The following is a 24,505-nucleotide window of genomic DNA, read 5'->3' as shown; positions in this document are numbered from 1 at the left end:
GCTGAGTGTGTGTTCTGTTCACCTCTGTTCAGACCCATTTAAATTTTGTTTAATAAAGTTTTTTTTTTTAAAAATTTTAGTCATTCATTAAAGAGAGAGAACACAGGTGGGGGGAGGGGCAGAGGGAGAAGGAGAAGCAGACTCCCCACTGAGCAGGGAGCCCCACATGGGGCCCAGTCCTGGGACTCTGGGATCGGGACCTGAGCTGAAGGGAGATACATAACCATCTGAACCACCCATGTGCCCCCTAGTAAAGAAAATCTATTGAGAACAGAATTCTCATATTAGAGATTATTTTCTGTGGAGCGTTCTGATTCCACTGGCAAAGTAATAAACTCACCATAAATTATATGTTGACTTTTTTTTTCTGGGTACCAACTTTATTGAGGTACAGTAATTCATGTAGCATATAATTCACCCATTTAAACTATCTTTATTTCACTGGATTTTAGTATTTCACAGAGTTGTTCTAACCATCATCACGATCAACTTAAAAACCTTCCCATCGCCCTCAAAAGAGGCTGTGCACCCTTTAGTTGTAACCTCCCATGGCTCTTCAACACCCCCACGCCCCCCAGCACTAAATAACTTCTAATCTACTTGGCCTCGTGGATTGTATATTCTGGGTGTTTATGGACTCACATAATACGTGGTCTTTTGTGACTGGTTCCTTTAATATGGCATGACGTTTTCAAGGTTCATCCAAGTGTAATTCCTTTTATTCCTTTTACTGACAAATTATGTTCCATTTTATGGATGTGCTGTATCTTTTTATCCACTGATGAGTTGATGGGACTTTACATTCGTTACTCTCTCTCTTTAGCAGCATTTTCTTTTGGTAACAAAAAGAATTTACCATCTTTTGAGCACATTCCCTGTTACCGTGTGAATAGAAGATACACATTCTTTTTTTTTTTTTCTTCACAGTATAGAAAATACTTTGCACAGTCTTAAACCTTTATCACATTTTAAAAATTTAATTCTCCTAGCATTTCATAATTTTTTTTTAAGTAGGGTACTATCAGTCATACCAGCATTAGCAGAGAGGTACAGGTGATTAATGCCCAGCTGGTTCTTGGTCATTTTACCTCCAGGATTATATTCAGTGGCAGCATACGGATTTTTGTTCTGAGTTGTGCAAGTCTGTGAACTAATGTCCGGTTATCATTTGTTTTATTGTCCCCTCATTGTTGATGTAGGTGTGGTAGATGGAGTGATTCTCCCTACAGAAACACGACTGCCCAGTTCAACCCGCCCACACTGGTTAGAACCTACTATTTATTCCTCTGAGGAAGATGGCCTCAGTAGAGCTTCTACAGATGGCGTTGCAGGAGACACTTTGAATATGCTTTCTGTTGCAGTTAAAATACTATCTGATAAGTCAGAGTCCAATACAAAGGTTTGTGTTTTGTACTTTTATACCATTAAAGACTTGCTGTTCATTTGATTACTAGCTAAAAGTGATTGCATAAAAGACAACATATTTATTAGAGAAACTTTTTAAGTTTGAATAAGAGGATTATGTAGGTGATCAGTGTAACTTTCTTATAGGAATTTCTCATTGCTGTGGGGCTGAAAGGAGCCACACTCCAGCACAGAATGCTTCCTTCTGGGCTTAGCTGGCATGAGCAGGTAAGAGAGTTGTTATGTACATATTGATTTACTTTTTACTTTATGTTGAAATGTAATACACACACTGTAGAGTTACAAATCAGAGATGATCAGTGTGCACTGAATTATCATTGAAGTAAATACTCCATATAACCACCTCTTAGGTTAGGAAATAGAACATCATCACCACTCCAGAATGAAATCGATTTTTTGACTTCAAGTTTTGACCCTAAACATCTCAAAGGCAGACCTATCTTTTAAGTCATTTAAGGGAAGGGACTCTCTGTCCCAGACCCTGTAGAGCACCTGGCGTAAAGGAGCAACAAATGAAGTGTTGACTTGTCCTCACTCCTTAAGTGTCCTAACTTCACAATTATTCCCTAGGCCAGTAACATGCTTTGAGGCATTTATAAGGATTTCTGTAATTAATTTACAGTGTTTGATTAATGAAATACATTTGGCTCTTTTCTAATGAGAATGAAAAGTAGTGCACTGTGATTCTTATTCATTTTCCTTAGGAAGAGGAACTTTTTCTTTGTGCTGGAAAATAGTAAAATATTTTATACCTGCAGGTTTTCAGAGTGCTTTCATAAAAGCATTTAGGAAACCTGAGGAGATCCAGATCTATGTAGCAAGGGTAGAGAGATAGTTGGTGTGAACCCTGAACTCATTTGTAAGGGGGAGATTTAGTCTAACCTCATTTAGATAGAAATACAGGAGAATAGATGTTGGTAAGAGAGTTTGGTTTTCAGACTGAGCTAGGTATAATTTAAGGAAAAAAAGCTTTTTCCAAAAGTGGGTTACATAGAAAACCAGATGGAGTGTAAACAATCTTCAGCAAAGGTTTTTTTTTTTGTTTTTTTTTGTTTTTTGTTTTTTTTTGTTTTTCAGGAATTGTCCCAAGCAAAATAATGTGCAAGTATATTATACATACTTTAGTTTCTATAATGATTTTGATATGAATTATATCTTTGACAAGATATAATTTTCTCAAGACTTTGTAACATTGCAGTTGTCAGATGGGGCTCGCTCTTCATTTCAAACTCAAGAGTGGTTTTGCAAATACTTTTTAAAATGAATTGCTTCAAAATGATGATTTTTTTCCTTTTAGCATTTATTTTTTTCCCCCCAAAATGGTTGCTTTTTCTGTGAGATATTTTACATTGGTATTAAGGCTATCCTATCAAACCTTTTTTCCCTTCTAAAGCAGGGCATTTTATATTTTTGTTTTTGTAGATTTTATACTTCTTGAACATTGCTGATGAACCTGTTCTGGGATATAATCCTCCAACTTCGTTTACAACTTTCCATGTGCATCTCTGGAGCTGTGCCCTTGATTATAGGTCAGTTTGCAAATGGAACAAAGTAAGCTTTATTCACAATATGTACTAAGTTTTGAAAAAAATACATAATTCAAATTGTAGAATTAAGGTTCAAAATGTTCTTCAAATTGTAGAATTAAGGTTCAAAACGTTCTTTTAAGGGAGTTTCTGTTGTTGCAGCAAACTGATGTTATTTGTTTCTTTTTGGTATTAGACCTCTTCACTTGCCGATCCGCTCTCTTCTCACCGTGGAAACCTTCAGCGTTTCCAGTAGTGTTGCCTTGGACAAATCCTCGTCTACTCTCAGGTGCCTGGGTAAACTTGACTTGTCTGCCAAATGCAGCTCTGCCAAACTTGCTATCTGGTGTTGAGCTAACTTCTTTGACTGACATCCCAACCTTTTGTAAAAATCAGCATTATTTCACTCATAGTCATGGCCCTTTATCCAGGTTTTCAGTTTTTCATTTTCAAATGACTCATCCTATCTCTCCTGTTTATCACTGTTTTTTATTTTTAGAGATGAAATGAATTCTTGAGATAGTTTACTTTTAAAAACAGAAATCTAAACTTCCTACACTACTTGATAGCACTTTATTTTCACAATTTAGATCTTCTGAATGTGGGTACTATTAAAAAATGCTGAAAATGTAAAATTAATTGGAGCAGATGATTCAGTCTCTCTCTCTTTTTTGGATCCATTTGGATTTTATTTTTGTGAGTGGTGTGAAGTATATATGAATTTTTTTTTAATTTATTTTTTCAGTGTTCTGAGATTCATTGTTGATGCACCACCCCCAGTGCTCCATGCAATCCGTGCCTCCTTAATACCCACCACCAGACTCACCCAACCCCAGACCCCTCTCCACTCCAAAACCCTCGGTTTGTTTCTCAAGAGTCCACAGTCTTCTCATGGTTCGTCTCCCCTCCAGTTTGATTCAGTCTTATTCCTTACACCATTTAAATATTTTCAGCATTCAGAAATAACGAGTTTTAAAGAAATGTTAGACGCCACTTGTAAGAAACTACATGTGACTTTGGTAACTTGTGTATCAGAAGAATGATACAACGAAGTATGTCATGATCACGCATCGTGTATTCAGAGTTAATTTTTTGGATGTTTTTAATATTGTTTCCTCAGAATAATCTTGGATGAAGCTGCTTTGCATTTGTCTGACAAGTGTAATACTGTTACTATAAATTTGAATAGAGGTAAGAGTTGAAAAAATTTGAGATAGATGAATGTTCTTTAGTTTTCATATGCGAATATTTTAGAGCATTTGAACTCTGGAATAATGCTGTTGAACTAAGGATCTTATTAAATATCAGTTGAAGTTGTGCTGTCCTTAGAATATCAGTTAAGTTTATCAGATTACATGTACTGTATTTAATGTAAGATTTGTTTTGTTCCTGAGTAAAGTAAAGGGAATTATAGGACTTCTGTAGGATGAAACTATATTTCCATTGAATTATAAATATTTGTACCACTAATTGCCATGAATTTTAAAGAGATGCTGTTTTTTTGTTTTTTTGCTTGTTTTAAGATGCTAGTTTTATTATGTTTTGGTTGGATACCCATTTTTTGAAGTCTTTACTCAGATATTTTGTTAACTTAAAAATTTTTAGATTATGTTCGTGTGATGGATATGGGGCTTTTGGAATTAACCATAACTGCAGTGAAATCTGATTCCGATGGAGAACAAGTAAGTTATTAAAGTAAATGGAAATTTTTACCTCTATTTTTTTATAGGAGAGACTAAAGAATTAAATTTACTGTAAAATTATTTTGGTTGGGGCACCTGGGTGGCTCAGTCGGTTAAGTGTCTGCCTTCAGCTCAGGTCATGATCCCAGGGTCCTGGGAGAGAGTCCCGCATTGGGCTCCCTGCTTTGCAGGAAGCCTGCTTCTCCCTCTGCCTCTCTCTCCATCTCTCATGAGTAAATAAATAAAATCTTAAAAAAATATATATATATATGTATATATATATATAATTATTTTGATCAAAAATAGATAAAATATTTTAAAATTAGGATATGGTTATAAATAGACATTTCCTGTGGCAAGGAAAATTCTGTTTTATGTAATGTAAGCCTGTGCAAAAGAAGAACTTTCTATCTCTTGTTTGAAAAACGTGTTCCATCTTTTTTCTTATGTCCGTTCAGACTGAGCCGCGCTTTGAGCTACACTGTTCCAGTGACATTGTCCATATCAGAACGTGCTCGGACTCTTGTGCTGCACTAATGAATCTCATTCAGTACATTGCAAGCTACGGGGACTTACATGCAGCCAGCAAGGTGGAGATGAAGCCTGGAGTCCCTCAGAGAAAGATGAAGGTATAGCCAGCAACATGATTCATTAGAACTAACCCACCCTGGACACCTTGCTGTCACGTGTGTGACGTGTATGTATCAGCGAGGTCTTTATGACAGTCGTGAGGTAGAAAAGAAACTGAAAAATCACCCATCTGTTCTTTCCCTTCAGAGTGATGGGTCTGGAAAGATGACTCCATAGGCCTTTTTGGAAAACCATTCTGCCATTTGGTATTCCTTGTTTTAGAACATTAATCTTCTCAGCCAACAGAATCCTGTCTTCCAGACTTGAATTATTTTCATCTCCCCTCCAGGAAGAAAGAAAACATGTAGCGTGCCAGAGCTTGTTGTATGGCAGTTGTATGTAAAAATGCTTCTGAGAGGAGAGATACAAGTGTTCGTATTATTACCGGAAGGTTTACGTAATCTTTTGTTTGTTACATATGATTGTTGGTTTTCAGTATATTTTCTCGTTTGATTTCCTTGAATTCAGTGTGATAAAGATTGAAGATTATCATCTCTGTTTCACAGATGAATAAGTTAAAACCCAGAGAATTAGGCGATTTGCCCAAATTAAGTAGCAGAAGTAGCAGCAAAACTCAGATACTTTCATTTATGGGTCAGGGCTTTCTTATGCCCCCCGGTATCACCTCTCTGTCCTCTCTTATGTACAGATTGAACAATGTCTGGTTTGTTAGCATTTTTAACTTTTTGGTGCTCTTTCATTCTTTCTCATGGCCTGCTCTGTGAACGGGATTCTCAGTCTCATAGATAATGAGCCTCTAGTAAGGGTCTGACTGGCCTTGCATTGTCTTTTGTTCAGATGCTTCTACACTTCATCCATGTTAACACTTCGGGTTTTGACTCCTTGCTCTTGCCATCTTCTCATTGATAAGAAGGCAGCCCATGACACTTCCTCTCTGTTTCTTTTCTTTATAAAGACATTCTCCAGTTTATTGAAAGTTGTTTTGAATTATCCCTTTCAAATTGGATCTTTCATTTTAGAGTCATGCTCCCATTTTAAAAGCCTGGTCTGGATTTAGTGAACCCAGAGTTCACTAACCAAAATGTTTAAGCACCCGTGCTGGAGTTGAACCCTGTGAGTCCCCATTTGGTAGATTTCCCCTGCTGTTTATGCCCCCTCCTTACCCTTCACTGTCCCTCTGTTCCAAGACATGAGGCTCCACCCTCCAGCGGCTTTGTGTCCATGGGGTGAGAGCTGGGGAAGCCCCCAGATTTGAGCAGCTCCCACTCTGCAGAAGGAGACTGCCTCTCCCCAGGCCTCACTGTGGTGTTCTTAGCTTCTTTCTCCTCTAATGTGCGCGCTCTCTACCACCCCAGCTCTCAGTGCTGGCTTTGAGATGATGGCGCATTCATTTCCGTTTGCCAGTAGTTGTTGGGGTGATGATGAGGCCAACCACTTAGAATGTGGCCACTGCCTGGCAGAAGGTAGAACGATGACCGTTCCTGTTTCTGGTGTCTTAGTAAAATGCCATGTGTTTCTAGGACAACACCATGCTGAGTAGTTTGCTCCTTAGGGCATTTTCAGTTATTTTTAATTAGGTGTTTTGGCTGTAGGTAGATTCCAGCAGCCGCTCTTCCTCACGAGGTCCAGTACTTCCTGAAGCAGACCAGCAAATGTTACGCGATTTGATGAGTGACGCTATGGAGGAGGTTGACCTACAGCAGGCCGCCGCGTCTGCGCAAGCCCAGGCGAACGGTAGGACGGGCTGGCCTTCCTCCCCGGGAGTCCTGGGGCCTCACTTGAGGCTTATGCTATTTGTATGCTTACAAGTTCTGCAGTAAGTCACCTATTAAAGAAAAGACAAGTCTGCGTTTTGGTGGATACTTATTAGCCAATCAGCTTGAGTTGATCGAGCATCCAGGACATAAATAAACACTGGCCCAGGGTGCTGTGGGTGCCCAGATTAAATGAAAGACCAAGCTTATCTTTTCTGTTACCTTCGGGTTTTGTAACACAGATCGGCACTAAGCCAGACTGATGTTCTTTCTTAGAACGATTAGGAAATGACGTGAGAAAGTGCTTCAGCGTGTGTCACGGCCTCATCTACTGGTTGGAAGGAATTGGAATTGTCTCATGAGATTTCAGTGAAAGGGAGCGGAATTGGCTTAGTTTTTTAAGAGTGGCTGGGGTTTAGGTATGTGGAGGGGAGAGAGAAGGTAGTCTTGGCAAGGTCATGACCGTTGGCAGAGGCTCAGAAGCATGCAGAAGCCTTAATTATCTTGCAGCTCAGGCTCCCTTTTCATTGGAAAGAATTGGCCAGCAAAGTTGGATAAGCAAGGAGGAGCCAGCCACTGGGAGAGCCTTGAAAGCCAGCTGGAAGCATCTATCTAAAAAATATTTTTTTCTAATTGGACGAACATAGTCATTTCTGTATGTTCTGAAATCTTAACTTTAAAAAAAAATTATCTCATGGTATTATAAAAGTTTAGGGTTAAATTGTTGATTTTATACTAATTTAGAATTAATTAGAACTCAGGAAACATAAGAACTTTTAGCTTCCTATGTATTACATTGTATTAGCAGCTGACCTGCTTGTGTGGGAAAGAATGTTTCACGAATGTTTACTGAGCAGCTTCAATGTTCAGGTGCACTGGGCACTCAGAAAGGATGAGTATGTCTGAGGTGCTGCTGCAGAAGAATTGAAAATTGGGCCGGTGAGCCTGTTGAAGCCGAAACATCACTTTATTCATCTTCACGTGCCCAGTCCATATCACAGCGGTTGGCGTGACTAATGGAATGGAGAAAGAATTAATGGATCTACTATGTAATTAAAAATGCATAAAAATGTATCTTCATGTTACGGATTTTGGCATGCTTGTATGCATGTTCTTTGTGAACCACGTTGACAGCTACCTGAGAACAGGTGGCCCATTTGGGTATCCAGTGCCGTAGAGAGTAGTCTGTTTCTTGTAGGGCACCACTCCCTGGCCAAAGACCCTGTTAGCGACTGTTTCCTCCACCCGTCTCTCTCTAAGCAGAGATTTCCTATAGTTTAGGGGAGGCACTGCCAGATGTAACCGGTTGTTCCTCCACTTGCAGTATTGTACTGGAAGTTTACAGATCTCCACTCACAGAACAGAGTTGTCAGTGTGCAATTCTGGCTTAAACAAAACTCCAGTCCACACTAAGAAGCTGCTGCCAAATCTCAGAGCTTCTCTAATGCGTAGTAACGAAGAGGAGACTATGACTTTATGAGACCATCATTTACTGTTCTCTTAGAGAATTTCAAACTTATCATCAGTCTTTTTATTAGTAATGGGAAGGTTATTGTAAGAAATAAATGAGGTATTGCAGATAAAAACATTTCAACATAGTGTGTGTCTGACATGTGGTTAAAATGTTTACTGAACATTACTGTTCAAAATGTGCCAAAATTGAATGTTGTATTCTTTTTTACCTAGGTGTTTTGGATGAAAAATCTCAAACTCAGGAGCCATGTTGTTCAGACCTCTTCCTGTTTCCAGATGAGAGTGGGAACGTGTCCCAGGAGCCTGGCCCTCCTTACACCTCATTCACACACCACTTGGTTAGTGATGCCATGGCACGTGTGCCCACAGAGAACGACGACTTTTGCATTATTTTTGCACCAAGGGAAAACATTCAGGTAATAAATGGATACTATAATCGAGGCCTTAAGGTAGTGTTACAAGTTGAATTGACCAAAGGGTACCTGAGAAAGTCTTTAGATTTTTTTGTAACTCTTGACAGTTCACAATGAGTTCGTTCTGTGAATTATTATTGAGGCTTTGCAAATGTTTGCTGTATTATTTCTATGACACATCGCTCTAAAACTCAGAGAAGAATGGTCAGTATTTGCAAAATTTTAAAAAAATGATTTTTTAAAAAGATTTTACTTAAATTCAAGTTAGTTAACATATAGTGTATTATTAGTTTCAGGGCAAAATTTTCTACGTAGATTATCAAACTACAGATGTTGTGCATAGTTAAGATAGCTCCTCAGGGCAAGGAAGTGGCAAAAGGAGTGCTATCCAGAGTTGCTAGTCCAAGAAATGGGAAAGGTAAGACGTGGTTTGTGTGAAGCCTGATGGGTGTTTGATAAGTGTAACTGCCATGTGAGTGTCCTGCTTCCATTTAAAAAGTATGGTCTGGGTGTAATGAATGCACAGCTCACTAGGTCAGTTAAGTGCTGGAGTTGAACTTCATGAAATCGCCATTTAGCACATACACATACTAAACTGCTCAGTAGTGACTTGGTGAATGTATTTGTTTTACTGCATCCTGGGAAATTAAAAAAAACAAAAGCAGTCAAATTCAGGATGATTTCATTATTAGGATCATGGTAATTTGGTCCATATGTTGAAGTATGGTAAGTTTGGAATGTAGTCTTAACTTTGAATTAAGGAACTATAAGCACACACACACACACTAGACACACACTCACATCAACACACACCTACTAAATCTGTGCCTTTTTATTATCAAATGATAAAAGCTAGATTGAAGACTGTGAAAGATTCCTTGTGGAGTGATTTATATAGAAAGTCCATTTGATGCTGCTGAATAATGCAGAGCATACAGTGTGATGAGTAATATCACCACTTGCCCATTTCATATATTGATGCTGTTGTTAAAAGAATTCAGAATCAAGAAATCTTGAGATCCACAGCATAATCAGTGGTTTCTACTGAGACCAGACTGTGTGTTCCCTGTTTGTTTTAGGAGAAGGAGGAAGAGCCAGTTGTAAAAGTGATGGTCGATGATGCAATTGTAATAAGAGAGAATTACTTTAGTCAGCCCGCTAAGAAGACAGACACGAGCAAAGCCCCATTGCACTTTCCCATCCCTGTCGTCCGCTATGTTGTTAAAGAAGTCTCTCTTGTTTGGCATCTTTATGGAGGAAAGGATTTTGGAACAGTCCCTCCTACTTCTCCAGCTAAAAGTTACATGTAAGTTGATTTCTACATAAGTTTTTGTTGTTGTTGTTGTGTTTGTTGTTTTGTTTTGTTTTGCTTTTTTTGTTTGTTTTTTTTTACAGACCATTATAGTCTTTTCCTAAAAAAGAATTTGTCATTTTTTTTTTTTAAGATTTTTATTTATTTATTTGACAGAGAGAGATACAAGTAGGCAGAGAGGCAGGCAGAGAGAGTGAGAGGGAAGCAGGCTCCCTGCTGAGCAGAGAGCCCGATGCGGGACTCGATCCCAGGACCCTGAGATCATGACCTGAGCCGAAGGCAGCGGCTTAAACCACTGAGCCACCCAGGCGCCCAAGAATTTGTCATTTTTTAAAAAAGATTTTATTTATTTGAGAGAGAGAGTGAGCACGCATGAGAGAGAGCGCGGTTGGAGTGAGGGGCAAAATGAGAAGCAGACATCCCCTGTTGAACAGGGAGGCGGGTGATGTGGGACTTGATCCTGGGACTCCGGGATCGTGACCTGAGCTAAAGACAGATGCTTAACTGACTGAGCCATCTGGGCCCCCTAGAATTTGTCATTTTAAGAATTATTAATAAAGTAGTATTGAAAACTATGTAATTTAAGTGTTACTCTTTTAATATTAAAACTTTTCATTTGTAAACTTAGTTGCATTGTTTGTATATTTACTAAAATATGGTGACTTAAGTGATTTCTGTTCAGGAAAATTTTGGGGCTACCTACCATGTGTTGGAGCCTATATGGAACACATTCACTAAAATGAATAAGACCCAGGGCGCTTGGGTGGCTCAGTGGGTTAGGTGTCTGTCTTCAGCTCAGGTTGTGGTCCCAGGGTCCTGGTATCAAGTCTCACATTGGGCTCCTTGCTCAGTGGGGAGCTTGCTTCTCTCTGTCCCTCTGCCCTTCCTTCTCTCCACTCATGCTGTCTCTCATGCTCACTCTCTCTTGCTCTCAAATAAATAAAATCTTAAAAAAATAAATGAAAAGACCCAGACCCTACCCTCCATTCAGAAGGACCATTATGGAAGCAGATGAAGGCAGTGAAGTGAAACCTGTGCCTCAGGGGCCAGGGGCCGGGTGTGGCCCTGAATGGGTGGCATCCAGCAGTGCCAGGCAAGGGGCCGGTGCTCCTGAAGTACTTGTTAAATGAGTGTGTTGTTAGGTGGAGCTAGAAGAGGACCAGCCAGCCTAGGAGCAGTGGGAGCGAACATACTCCTTAGGGTGGGAGGATCAGAAAAGGCTTCAGAGAAGGGTAATCATTGGCACAACAGTGCAGAGACTTTCTATTTAAGAGTGATTTTTTAGGGGCGCCTGGGTGGCTTAGTCGATTAAGCATCTGCCTTTGGCTCAGGTCACAATCCCAGGGCCCTGGGGTCAAGTCCTGCATCAGACTCCCTGCTAAGCGGGGAGTCTGCTGCTCCCTCTGCTTCTGCTGCTCCCCCTGCTTCTGCTCTTTCACTCATGCTCTGTCAAATAAATAAAATCTCAAGGAAAAAAAAGTGATTTTATTATTATTATTTTTGGTATTGATTGGGATTTTAGGACTTGTACTCTGACTGTAGGGAGTTTCTGAAGTAATAAGGAACTTCTCAGGAGGTCTCATTTTTCTGTGTCCTGTTACATGAAAACCAACACCGTAGTAAGGTTTTCCCGTAGTTCTGAATATTTAGCAGGCAGATGATTGCCACAGTGGCAGTAATAAAATTCACGTTCTCCGTGTCTCCAGAGCATTAAGATTTGATACAGAGAAATGCCGTTTGTGACCATGTCTTCATAGTTCTGTAATGCTATTTTCTCTTTTTATCTTGCTATTTTTTTCCTGAGGTTATTTATTGCCTTTCTTTGAATATTTCCTTTAACAAAAGGCTTTTTTTTTTTTTTTTAAATTTTTCCATTTATAGCAGTCCCCACAGTTCACCTTCTCACACTCCCACAAGGCATGGACGTAACATGGTATGTGGGGGGAAAGGAAGAAACCATGACTTTTTAATGGAAATACAGTTAAGCAAGGTAAGATGGTGTTTTGAAAGGAAAAAGCCACTGCAGTAGGAGCATTAATGGGGGTTCCTTGGTTGCTCCCCAACCTGGTGGTCTTGAGCCATAAGTCCCAGCCTCTGAGATTAGAAAAATGCAGGGGTCTTGTAAAACTTTTGCTTTTTCTTTCTCAAATGTTCCGAGAAGTTTGAGGGGTTTTGTTTTGTTTTTGTTTTCCCAGGCTGTCCCTAGAGGAATGTGTCTGAGTTGAGCAAGCATCAGAATCCCCTCGAGGGCTTGTTAAAACACAAGTTGCTGGGCCCCAGAGTTTCTGAATCAGGATGAGGTGGGGCCCATGAATTTGCATTTTTAATGAGTTCCCAGGTGATTCTGATATTACCTTTCCCAGGACCACACTTGGGGAACAGCTCCCCTGGAGTAGCTATCTGGGAGGGCTGCCGTTGGACAGGACCCGTGTCAGGTCCGTGATTAATGTCTAGAGACCAGTATGTCCAGGTCGCCAATGACATCATGTGCATTCAGTTCTTTCAGCTTGTCTGGGATTGTGCCAGGTGTCATGTATTAGGGTACTTCATGGGGAAATACCGTAGTGGTGATTTCATCGTATCCTTGACTCACTTTGGAACTTGAACCTTATCTCCACTGGTTGTTTTTCAAGCAATTTCATCGGTACGCAAGATGGGGGGTATAGCTCAGTGGTAGAGCATTTGACTGCATCGGTACGCAAGATGATGATTTTGTGTATTATTCTGTATTCTTATAGAGAATTTTGCTTGAAAAGGATAGGGATTTTGCCAAGATCAAATAAGAGATGTCAGCCAACCTTATCCTTGTGTGGTGGGACACACGTAGATGAATAAAGAGAGCAAATGAAGGAATGTTTTGTTCTCTGAAAGTGGAATCAGAACGTGAGAATTCCAAGAAAGTGATGGGTGATACTTTGTATTTTAAAGAAGAAATCTAATTTAAATAAAGGGTAAAAATTGTTGTGTGTTCCTTCTTGTCTGTGAAGGTGAAATTTCAGCACGAGGTCTACCCGCCTTGCAAGCCAGAGTGTGTCTCCGGCCTCTTAGAGCACCCAGTCTCCCGGCAGGTGTTCGTCGTGCAGGATCTTGAAATTCGAGATCGTCTGGCAACATCACAAATGAATAAGTTTTTGTACCTGTATTGCAGTAAAGAAATGCCTCGAAAAGCTCATTCCAACATGGTGAGATTTAAGACCTCATATTTTCTGTTGTATATTCGTATTAGAAAAGTGTGTTTATTGTATCTAACTGCAGATGATTGAAATGGGGGGAAATTGAAGGTTTTTTTTTCATATTAATATGAAAATACCTTTTAAATATGTTGCTTAAAGATTTATTATTTTTAAAGATTTTATTTCAGACAGAGTGAGCAGGCATGAGCTGGAGGGAGGGGCAGAGGGAGAAGCAGGCTCCCCGCTGAGCAGGGAGCTGGATGTGGGGCTTGATCCCAGGACTCTGGGATCATGACCTGAACTGAAGGCAGATGGTTAACTGACTGAGCCACCCAGGAGCCCCTTAAAGTTTTATTATTTAAAAATTACTTTACATGTCGCTAGGATCCATTTTATAATTGCCAATATATTGATACCGGAGGCAAACTGGAAGTCCATGGTGATCTACACAAAATATTTAGTATTGCTGGAAGTGTTCCAGATTTCTAACAGTTTGTGAGTTGTAGTGGAGTGGGAATGATTCAGGATTGCCAGAAGAAAACATCTAGAAGCTGTGTGGTCCTATGAATTCGCTCCAGGGGGCCCCTCGGACCCTGAAGTGCATGTACCACACTGTTGTTTGTGTCTTTCCCACTGAAGAGTACCCGTATCCTGAGCTTTGGGGAGCGTGTGACCCAGAAGGGTGTGATTCAGGCCTTTAAACAAAAGGGGGAAAAATTCCACTTTCAGTTCTCCTATAACAAATGGGACTTTTTTCCTTTTGTTTCTTCTTTCTTCTTCTTCTTCTTCTTCTTCTTTTTTTTTTTTTAAAGGAAACAAGGTTGTAATATAGTTGGAGAAAAATGTTGTTCTTCTCTCGTAGTTGACGGTGAAAGCACTGCATGTGCGCCCGGAGTCCGGCAGGTCACCGCAGGAGTGCTGCTTGCGAGTGTCCCTGATGCCACTTCGCCTCAATATTGACCAGGTTTGTACTGCAAGCATCGGGTGTGGAATTCTGCTTCTGTGTCCCAGCTTCAGAAGGAGAGATTTAATTTAGGTGAATTAAAATGTTTATTGTTATTTAACTGTTATGAAAATCGCATAATTGAAGAATTCTGCTGGTAAAGAAAAGGGCAGATTCATCAGGCGTTTAGCATCTGAACTGTTGGTGAGTAAACATTATTAGATGTTCTGCTCCAGTCTCCTCATCGTCTGCATGACCCAGACTCGGTCCCTGCTTCCCATTCTCCCGTGCTCACGGATGCACACTGGGGCAGGTACACAGATGTTTTCAAAGCGCAGGAAATGACTCCCTGATACCTGTGATTAAAAGATCCGAGGGCTGTCTCTTAACCACAGCACCTGGAAGAGAATTCCTTCTGCCCTGGGCAAGATGACAAATTATTAATTGGTTACCCGTGAACAGGTCACAAACAACAGATTTGTGGAAAGACCCAAAGAAGTCCACTTTGCAAGCAAGCATTTCCATCAAATTGTCCCGGGTTTTGCCTTAACCCTGCTGTTTAAAAGTTAGTTGGTGCCGCTTAGGCAAACTAGGTTCAGGGGTATGAGCGCATGATGCTCTTCAGTCTGCTGGGGTCAGATTAGGGTTAACACCTCAGTTTTCTTTCCCTAGTTGGGTGGCTTTGGGCAAGTCACTTCTCCAAGCCTCACTTCCTTCACTGATAAAATCAAAGTAGTAGAGGTAGATACAGAATCATTTGTTAAAAAATAAGGATCAGAAGAGACTAGCGTGAGTTAAATATTTAGCTTGGTGTTAAGGATCAGAAGTATGAACTGTTGTTCTTATTAACTGAAGCACGCCACGCCTGGAGCAGATAAATGGAGTTCTCAAAACAGTCTGCTCTTGAGACAGCAGAAGTGTCCTGCTCGGCCTCACCTTGGTGTGAGGAGGAGAGTCTGTGTGGAATAGCACTGTTGGTTTGCTTACGTGTACGGATTGAGTAATGTTGACTTGTTATTGAAATAAGTAACATATTTCAGGAAGAAGGTATTAAATGACCATCTTGTGAAAATATGGGCAGTTTCTCAGAAAAACTGTCTGGTGAGGCACAGAAGTTCAGCACAGTTTCGCATTAGTATCTGTAGCTTCTGAGCTGGGACAGACTTGCCAGGGATTCTTTAGATTTATTTTCTCTCCTTATGAGAAGAATTTCTTTGGCTACCCATATTTTGATTTATCCATATATGGGCCTGTGATTGAATAGTTTTACAGTCAGGCATTTATGGGAAATTCGATCTGTGGGAATTAGTGTGAGCAAGAGTTTGAGTGGGATACTTCTTTATGGCATGACTTTGCCACACATAGCAAACCCAGGTTTTTTTCCTCCTTTTTTCTCTTTTTTAAGATTTTATTTATTTGAGAGAGAGAGATCATGAGCAGTGGGGAAGGTAGAGGGAGAAGCAGACTCCCCGCTGAACAGGGAGTCTGGTGCAGGACTTGATCCCAGGACCCCGGGATCATGATATGAGCCAAAGGCAGATGCTTAACCCACTGAGCCACCCAAGCGCCCTACCCAGTTTTCTTTAATAGACTTTTTGTTTTAAAATACTGAGCTTAATTTCTTCTTAGAACTATAAAGCATTGTGATTTTTGAAATGGGGAGATACTAATCTTAGAGAAAACAAAGAACTCACTCTTTTGGCTGACCTGAAGAGGAGTGGGAAATTGTTCCCCAAGATGAACCCAAGGGGAGCACAGCCGAGCTCGCAGGCATGTGCCAGTGGGTTCATTGCGCAAACTTCCTTTTGGGCTGGCACCTTCTAAGATCGACGAGCTTTGGTTTGAGAGAGCAAATGGTATCTGAAGAGAAAACCAGATACTTTTGTTCTCCATTTTTTCTTTTGGAAACAAATCAGTTGAAGAATGATAATGCTTTGCATAATATTTGCCTCACCAAGCATGTCCCTGACTTTATTTCTCTTAACTAGATCATAGATAGTAAGTATGAAAGCAACACGCTATTTTCTTATGTTTTCAAAAAAGCTGCATTGCTGTTTAAGTTCAGGGCCATTGTTTCCAAAGCTCAGCATGCCCATAAGACACTAGGAAGAAGAAACAGTTTTCATCTGGGAAAGGGTGAGTCGATGAGGCGGTCATGTAACTAGGCAGTTTGAGTTGTGAACTCTGAAGAGGCCACATTTCCTGACTCCCCTAGTCTGGTGTCCATTTCAGTGTGGCACTGCATAGAAATCTGTGCGGGGAAGATATGCTTGTTAGTCCCAAATGATCTGCTGAATGCCAGCCTTGTCCCAGGTCCTGTACCAGGATGCTGGGGATACAGAGATAAGTGAACATCCCCATCTTCAAAGATCTCTGTATGGGGGTGGAGACTGACATAAAACAGAGCACTTTAACACCCTCAGTGAGCCTAGTGGTAAAGATACACATAGCGGGACGTGCCGCAGCAGAAAGGGTTCCGAAGCCAGGCAGGGAGTTCAGAGGAGTGAGGGGCAATCAGAAAAGGCTTTCTGGAGGAGGTGACGCTCGCCATTAGTCTTAAGGGTGGAGTTAGTTGCATGGAGATTTGTGTAAAGGCATTGAGGGCCCGTTTCAGGTTGTGAGAGGAGATGTGAGGCCGTTCTTAAGGGAAGTATGTGCTTGGCTGAGGTTTGAGACGGTGACTGTGTAGCAGTACTAGTTGGCACATTTGTGACTTTTTAGCATCATTGCTTGATTGCCTGAGTATGACATTATAATTAATTATTTTAACACTTCTGTCCTGTGATAGAGGATACTGTTAGTATCTTCTTAAAGCTAGAAATAACTATAGCCTAAGTTTGTTAAAAAAACACACACACACACACACACACACACATTTCTTTAAAGTTTTAGGAAGTTGATTGTATGGAGGGACAGTTTGCGTCCAGTACAGTGCCGGATTTTAGGTGTACAGCGTACAGTGTGACAGATTCACCCAGTAACTACTCCAGCAGGTGAAATAGCGTTTTCTGTCTCCTTCAGAGTCCCCCGTGCCCCTTTGTGGTCGGTCTCCAGCACCTCCAAGTAACCACTGGTCTCCTTTCCATCACCATAGGTTAGCTTGTTCCGTCCCACAGCTTCGTGTAAATGGAAGTGTGTGCGGCTTCCTGAGCCGTGAGCTTCATCTGTGCGGAGGCGTAGCTGTTCCCCTCTGTTTGGTCCATTCCTTTTTATTGCTGAGGACGGATGTCCTGGTGTGGCCATACCACAGTTTGTGTATCCATTTATGTGATTTACATTTGGTGGTTTTCTTGGTTTGGGCTCTTAGGAATAAAGCTGTTACGAGGTTGTGTACAAATCGTCTTTGTCTTCGTTATCATAAGCAGTTTCCAGGCCATGAGGCAGATGTGTATTTGACCATCGTAAGAAGCTGCCGTTTTTCTCTTATGAGGTGGTTAGACCCTTGTACATCCCTTCCCCCAGGAACTTACAGGGAGCTGCTGTTGGTTCACACTCTGACCAAACCTGATACTGCCTTTTAACTTTAATGATCTTATTTGGTGTTCATTGTGGTTTTCATTTGGATTTCCCTGATGACTAATGATGCTAAGCATCTTTTCACATGCTTATTTGGCGTCTGTATACCCTTTTGTGAAGTGTCTATGTCTTGTTAGTTTGAAAATTAGGTGGTTTTATTGAGTTGTAAAGACTCTAGCATAAATACCAAAATCAAAACTTCTGAGAGTGTATTGAAATGCTGACAATCAGTATTGCCTCTTCTGTTTTGTGTATTTGTAGTGAAAATGGATAAAAGCCACTGTCTCTATGGGCTTCTCTCTCTCTCTCTCTCTTTTTTTTAAAGATTTTATTTATTTATTTTATTTATTTATTTGGCAGAGAGATCACAAGTAGGCAGAGCAGGCGAGGGGCAGGGGGCGCAGTGGGGAGCAAGCTTCCGCCAGAGCAGAGAGCCTGATGTGGGGGCTCGATCCCAGGACCCTGAGATCATGACCTGAGCTGAAGGCAGAGGCTTAACTCACTGAGCCACCCAGGTGCCCCCTCTCTATTTATTTATTTATTTATTTATTAAAAGATTTTATTTATTTATCTGACAGAGAGAGAGATCACAAGTAGGCAGAGAGGCAGGCAGAGAGAAAGGAGGAAGCAGGCTCCCTGCAGAGCAGAGAGCCCGATGCGGGGCTCGATCCCAGGACCCTGAGATCATGACCTGAGCCGAAGGCAGCGGCTTAATCCACTGAGCCACCCAGGCGCCCCTATTTATTTTTTTTTTTTAAGAGCATATTTATACGTGGAAATTTTCTCTTGTGTTTTTTGAAGGGAGTCAGAGTCAGAGTATTTATTATGTTAAAATATCACCATCTAGTGGTCAAAGAATAATATTTTAGGTAGTATTACATTTGTAAACATCTGATATTTGATACACTTATGTTAAATGTCTGTATACCTGCACACATACCTGGGTGATATATAATGTATGTAATGTAACAAAATATATAAGTGTAAAGCATAATGTAATGAGCAGTTCATGAACCCACTGCGTTACTGTAGAACCAAACTAGTTTCAGTACTATTGAAACCACGTCCTTGTTCTTCAGTCCCATCCCTCAGTCTCCCATATGCCACATTACCTAGAAAAAATACCTTTCTGACTTTCATCATTTATACTTCTGATCAACGTGAGTAGTGGTTGATTAGATTCTTTGGAATTACCAAACTTAGGGTGTGCTACCAAATATGACCCTCACTTCCCCACCACATTGCATTTTGGTACAGTAGTAATGCTTTGTATTAATTGAGAATTTTTTTAAATGGAAGGAAGAACAGGCATTTAATCTCCAGATGGTGAGAGTGAGGTGCTAATACCCGGCGAATGTGGCTTGCTCGGACAGCATTAAGACAGGTCCGTGCATTTTTGTTATTTCATTTCAGAAGAGACGACACTGGGTGATTCTACGGATTTTAATTTTGAGTATCTTGTCCGTTGGAGAAAATGTGTTAAGGCAATAGAATGTAGTGGTAAAGGCCGAAATAAGGCAGTAAGAACTTGAGAGGTACGTGCCTGTGTCCAGGAACAGGCTGGTTGCTGTTCGTCATGGCGGTAACATGCCCACTACCGCCGGTTTACACGGAGCACTGGTATCCAAGAACAAGGACGCCGTATTTCTGAGAAAACCAGAATGTACTTGATTTAGAAATAGCTGTGTGATCTTTAACTTCTGTATCTTAATTTTCACATCTATAACTTTCTCATAGTTGTGAGAATTAACAAGGAATTTGTGTGTGTGTGTGTGAGAGAGAGAGAGAGATGGGGAATAGGAACAATACCTCACGCAGAGTAAGAATTCAAAAAATTATAGTGGTATATGAATAATGAGTAAAATACGGGACTTTGAGATACTTCATAGTTTTAGAAGTAGATGTCCTCCTCCCCTGCTCCCTGCCCCCGTGCCTGCCCTTTGGTTATAATTACATCTGTTCATTTTAGGATGCCTTGTTCTTCCTGAAGGATTTCTTCACAAGTCTTTCTACGGAAGTAGAGCTTCTAATGGCTCCGGATCCAGAAGGTATTAGATATGTATAGTTGAAAAAAGTCTCCAGCAAGAACAAGTACTTGGGTTGATTTTTGATTGTTATGAGGCCTTTTAGAGAGTGTACTTACAGTCTTTATTCTCATTTATATAAATGTGCTTTTATATTTTGCAAATGCTGTTTATGTGAGAACAATCATTTAAAAGGTAGAAGTCAATTTTCTCTAGCAGTAATTGTGTTGATTAAATGCAGCAAAACAAGTTAAATTCATATTAATTTTAAATGGTTGCTCTAAAGCATTCCTAATTTTTCCAACGTGCACATCACCTTTTCAGTTAAAAAGTCTCCCGGAGCCGATGTCACCTGCAGTTTGCCAAGGCACTTGAGCACCTCCAAGGAGCCAAATCTAGTTCTTTCTTTCCCTGGGCCAAAGCAACCTTCCCAAGATGATGGTGCCAACTCAGTGGGAGTGGTTAATGGGGAGGAAGAGAAGGACTTCTCAGCTGAAGAGGCATCATTTAGTGATCAGCCCGTGTTTTTTAGGTAAATCACTTAATTTGATGACACGTGAAATTATTTTAGTGTTTTGCAGGTTCCTTAATGTGTTTATCCGCCACTAATTACGAGGTTACGCCAGCTTTTCTTTGCACTGCCAAACAGTAACTGGTGTCTGTCTTTATGCCACGTGTCCTGCACCCTTGATTACACATGGTAACCCTGGTTCAGGAGTCATTTCTCTGGATTCTGTAGCAGGAATGTCCTTTTCCTCTTAGCTTCTTCCTTCTGTCCCTCTTCCTGGTCACTCTTAATGGCTTTTTTGTACCTCCTCAAATGTGATGTCCTTTCATCTTTGCCCTCACACACCTTGGCTTCCCTTCGGTTTCCCTGTGCTTCCCTTCTCCCATGTGGAGAAGGGCATTTTCTCTCTGGTTTTGCATCTGCCCTTCCCAATGACTGTTGAGTCTTTCCTGGCCCTTTGCTGGCTCCCCGGCTCATTTGGCACTGTTGGGAAAGGCCCGCATGCTCCCGCTGTCCTGCCCCACCACTCCGCTAGCTGCTTGCACACTGGAGTTTATCCCCTATTTCCAGGCCTATTCATCCTTTCCATCTTCCTTCTATCCCTGCCCTTCATGGTGGGCCTGGTGCCTTGGCTCTTTTGGAAGGAGAAAGAAGAAAGATTGAAGCCACCTGTGTTGTGAGGGACCGTTATTACTTCCCCTCATTTTCTGTACTCCGGCTGGCATGAATCATCTCCAGATTCTGTCTATTCAAGCTGACTCTAGGTTAGACTTTGGGTATGGCTGAAAGTGGGCAGTGTAACTATTTAAAGTGCTTTCATATTTTATATAGTATACTATAGAAAATAGAGGGAAAGAATAACATTATGAGAATTGGAAGGGTCCTGTAAATGATCTCTGGCAGTTTTAAACATTTCACCAGGAAAGAAGAATCTCTTTTATTACTTTCCCACATTGATCTTTAAATTTTTTTTTACTACAAAAAATTGTGTATCATAAGCAATAATTCAAATTTTCATTTTATATTAATCACACATGAACTCCTAGTTTGGTTTTTGTGAACACTGGATAACCAGTCCAAAAGAAATTGAATTGTTTACAGTTCTGGCCTGCAAGCAGAGAAATTTGACACTTTTTATTCAGCATGCATAGCCTCACTTAGGTAAATCTTTTTTTCTTTTTTAATTAGACTATTTAAAATAGCTATGGATTTGTGTTTCTACTCTCACAAGCTCCTAGAAGGCTTAGGAGTGGTAGTCAGTGATACAGTCCAGGTTACTCACTTCACGGGCGAGGAACTTTAGTGTCTGGAGAAGTACATTGCCTTGTTCAAGACCAGTTAGTGGCTGAGTCAAGGCCAGAACGCAGGTCTTAATCCCAAATCCCAAAAGTGCATTTTATAAGTGATGGCCTGATGTCTACCAACCATCCCACAAGATTTATTGAGCTCTGTGTATGCCACAGTGAGCAAGGTCGAGAAAAATTCTCTGTATAATTGAGCCTACAAATAATTTACATACATGATTTCTCATATTATGTGCCATGAAGAAAACAAAGAGAAAGGAAGAGAACCAAAATGCCCAGAGAACCAAGTGGAGATACGTATTTGGATGATGAGGGATGACCTGGGGCCCCAGGTTCTTGTAATGGTTGATGTTTAAGTACAGCTTTTCCGTTTTACTGTGCGTTAAATTGGACTTTCGTGGAATGGCTTAGGATATAAATGCAGACATTAATTCTGTAGAAAAATTGTGTTTTAAGTTCCATTTACAGTCCAGCTTTGGAAAGTTAGTTCCTTTTGTTTGATGTATACTATCGGTGTCTAACTATGATTTCATTCTTACAGAATTCCCAATGGTTGTGTGTCAATATCCTGTTTATAAGCATTAATTTCAAGAATGCTTACTAAAATTCACCAATAGGGGTGGCATTTTAAAAGTTGATTAAGACGTTTAGGCTCAGAGTTAAGTTCCTTGCCCATGATTACACATATAGCTGGTAAAAGCGGGATTCGTGGCTGGCTTTTCTGGCGCTCTCTGCGTCATGACACAGCTGAGATAAATCCCTTACCTCTTCCCTTTTTTACTTTTTGGTAATGATTATATTATTTGGTTTGATCTTGAAGGTTGCCTTTATTATTCTTTATAAATTGAGAATATCTGCGAGAATAAATTTTTCTAAGGTAAACATTTAGTAAACTAGGAGAAGTTTTTTTGTGAGAAAATTTAAATAAAATATATACAGCGTATAAGATGACTAACATTTGTTTAGTTGTTATATTACCTTAAGAAAAGGTAGAGGGGCACTGGGTGGCTCAGCGGGTTAAAGCCTCTGCATTCGGCTCAGGTCATGATCCCAGGGTCCTGGGATCAAGCCCCGCATCGGGCTCTCTGCTTGGCTGGGAGCCTGCTTCCTCCTCTCTCTCTCTCTGCCTGCCTCTCTGCCTACTTGTAATCTCTATCTGTCAAAAAAATAAATCTTTAAAAAAAAAAAAAGAAAGAAAAAAAAAAAAAGAAAAAAAAAAGAAAAGGTAGAGCCAAAAGACATTGCCCTTTATTTAGGCCTCGAGATAGTCACCTTACTTATTTTGTGGTTTCGTTTTTATTACCTAGTTGAACTGTTTAATTTATATCTAATTTCAACCACAGGTACTTTTGAATATAAATAACTCCCCTCCTTTCTTTATCTTTAGAGAATTTAGATTCACATCAGAAGTTCCTATTCGACTTGATTATCATGGCAAACACGTATCAATGGATCAGGTTTGGAAACTTTGTATAAATATACTCTACAAAGTTATCTTCTTTGTTTTTCTAATGGAGTTAATTTTCAAACTTTTTCCGTCATGGTTTATATGTTTGAAGTGATGTGCAAGATTTTAAAATTCAATTGTTTTTAAAGTAAACATTATTCACTTAACCCATGAGGAAAATTTAGTATAAATTGGGTAATATATATTATTAAGTATATATTTTTTTGCTGTAAATATTTAGTTCAAGTGTTTTAGCTGCATTAATGAATGAATATTACCTTGACTTGTCCAAATGACCATGATTTTAAATGTTCGGTCCCTCAGTTACACATTAATCTGGCTTTTTTTAATTTTAAAGGGTACCCTGGCCGGGATTCTGATTGGTCTGGCCCAGTTAAACTGCTCAGAGCTGAAGCTGAAGCGGCTTTTCTACCGGCATGGGTAGGTCGATTTCTATCTGATGAGGCTTTATGGTATAGTGACTGCAGTTAGTTTACAACAAACCGGACATTGACTTTTCTGCTATAGCAAACATAAATCATTATTTTACAGCATTCTGTGCAGGGAGCTCATTTGTAGAGGAGGCTTACTGATTAGGGTCTACTTTTTATGCTGAGAGAGTAGTAGTTTGACTAGAGTAGTATTTTTCAAAAATAGCTGTAGTTATTTTTTAATAATTTCCCAAGGTCATAAATTCATTTATTTAGCAAAAGGACTAGCATTTCACAACATAATGGTTCGCAGTAACTGAGACCCACGTGGCAATGATAGACAATGAGTTAATCCTGTGCTAGAGCTTTAAAGATTTTATTTCTTTGAGAGTGAGCGTGTGTGCACATGTTGGGCGGGGGGGTGGAGAGAATCTCAGGGAGACTGTACTGAGTATGGAGCCTGATGTGGGACTCGATCTTATGAACCTGGGATCATGACCTGAGCTGAAACCAAGTCTGATACTCAACCAGCTGAGCCACCCAGGCACTCCTGTACTAGAGCTTTAGATGTTCCAGAAATAGGAGCAGTGGAAGAACACATTCATATATGTTACTGAAGCCTTACGGAAATTACTGACATTAAGCTGGATCATACATATGTTTATGTATTTTCAGATTAAACATCTGTAATATTTTGTCCTTGTAATTGGTACATTTTCTTTTAAGTTAAAAGATCCCCCCAACTTACTATGTAAACAAACTAAGTCAGAGAAAGACAAATACCGTATGATTTCACTCATACGATGAACAGATGAACATAGGGGAAGGGAAGGAAAAATGAAATAACACGGAGGAGGGGCGCCTGGGTGGCTCAGTGGGTTAAGCCTCTGCCTTCGCCTCAGGTCATGATCTCAGGGTCCTGGGATCGAGCCCCGCATCGGGCTCTCTGCTCAGCAGGGAGCCTGCTTCTTCCTCTCTCTCTC

At 40.4% G+C, this 24,505-nt stretch overlaps 1 protein-coding gene across 4 annotated transcripts in view; it reads left to right on the top strand.

Annotated features, from left to right (window-relative positions):
* Window positions 1–24,505, top strand: part of ATG2B (autophagy related 2B) — a 76,839-nt gene that overhangs the window by 46,351 nt on the left and 5,983 nt on the right. For 3 of the 4 annotated variants that reach the window (XM_046007781.1, XM_046007779.1, XM_046007782.1), the window contains exons 22-38: window positions 1,200–1,399; window positions 1,552–1,632; window positions 2,848–2,954; window positions 3,148–3,240; window positions 4,072–4,142; window positions 4,557–4,633; window positions 5,092–5,262; window positions 6,817–6,958; window positions 8,665–8,867; window positions 9,944–10,170; window positions 12,058–12,166; window positions 13,164–13,358; window positions 14,212–14,313; window positions 19,778–19,856; window positions 20,157–20,364; window positions 23,032–23,101; window positions 23,450–23,532. In XM_046007781.1, coding sequence (XP_045863737.1) covers window positions 1,200–1,399; window positions 1,552–1,632; window positions 2,848–2,954; window positions 3,148–3,240; window positions 4,072–4,142; window positions 4,557–4,633; window positions 5,092–5,262; window positions 6,817–6,958; window positions 8,665–8,867; window positions 9,944–10,170; window positions 12,058–12,166; window positions 13,164–13,358; window positions 14,212–14,313; window positions 19,778–19,856; window positions 20,157–20,364; window positions 23,032–23,101; window positions 23,450–23,532 — 2,218 coding nt within the window. The remainder of the gene's footprint in view (window positions 1–1,199; window positions 1,400–1,551; window positions 1,633–2,847; window positions 2,955–3,147; window positions 3,241–4,071; window positions 4,143–4,556; window positions 4,634–5,091; window positions 5,263–6,816; window positions 6,959–8,664; window positions 8,868–9,943; window positions 10,171–12,057; window positions 12,167–13,163; window positions 13,359–14,211; window positions 14,314–19,777; window positions 19,857–20,156; window positions 20,365–23,031; window positions 23,102–23,449; window positions 23,533–24,505) is intronic. The other variant, XM_046007780.1, reaches the window with a different exon arrangement.

The sequence above is a fragment of the Meles meles genome, chromosome 6, assembly GCF_922984935.1.
Source record: "Meles meles chromosome 6, mMelMel3.1 paternal haplotype, whole genome shotgun sequence".
NCBI classification, from domain to species: domain Eukaryota; kingdom Metazoa; phylum Chordata; class Mammalia; order Carnivora; family Mustelidae; genus Meles; species Meles meles.
This window is presented reverse-complemented; position numbering and strand designations above follow the sequence as displayed.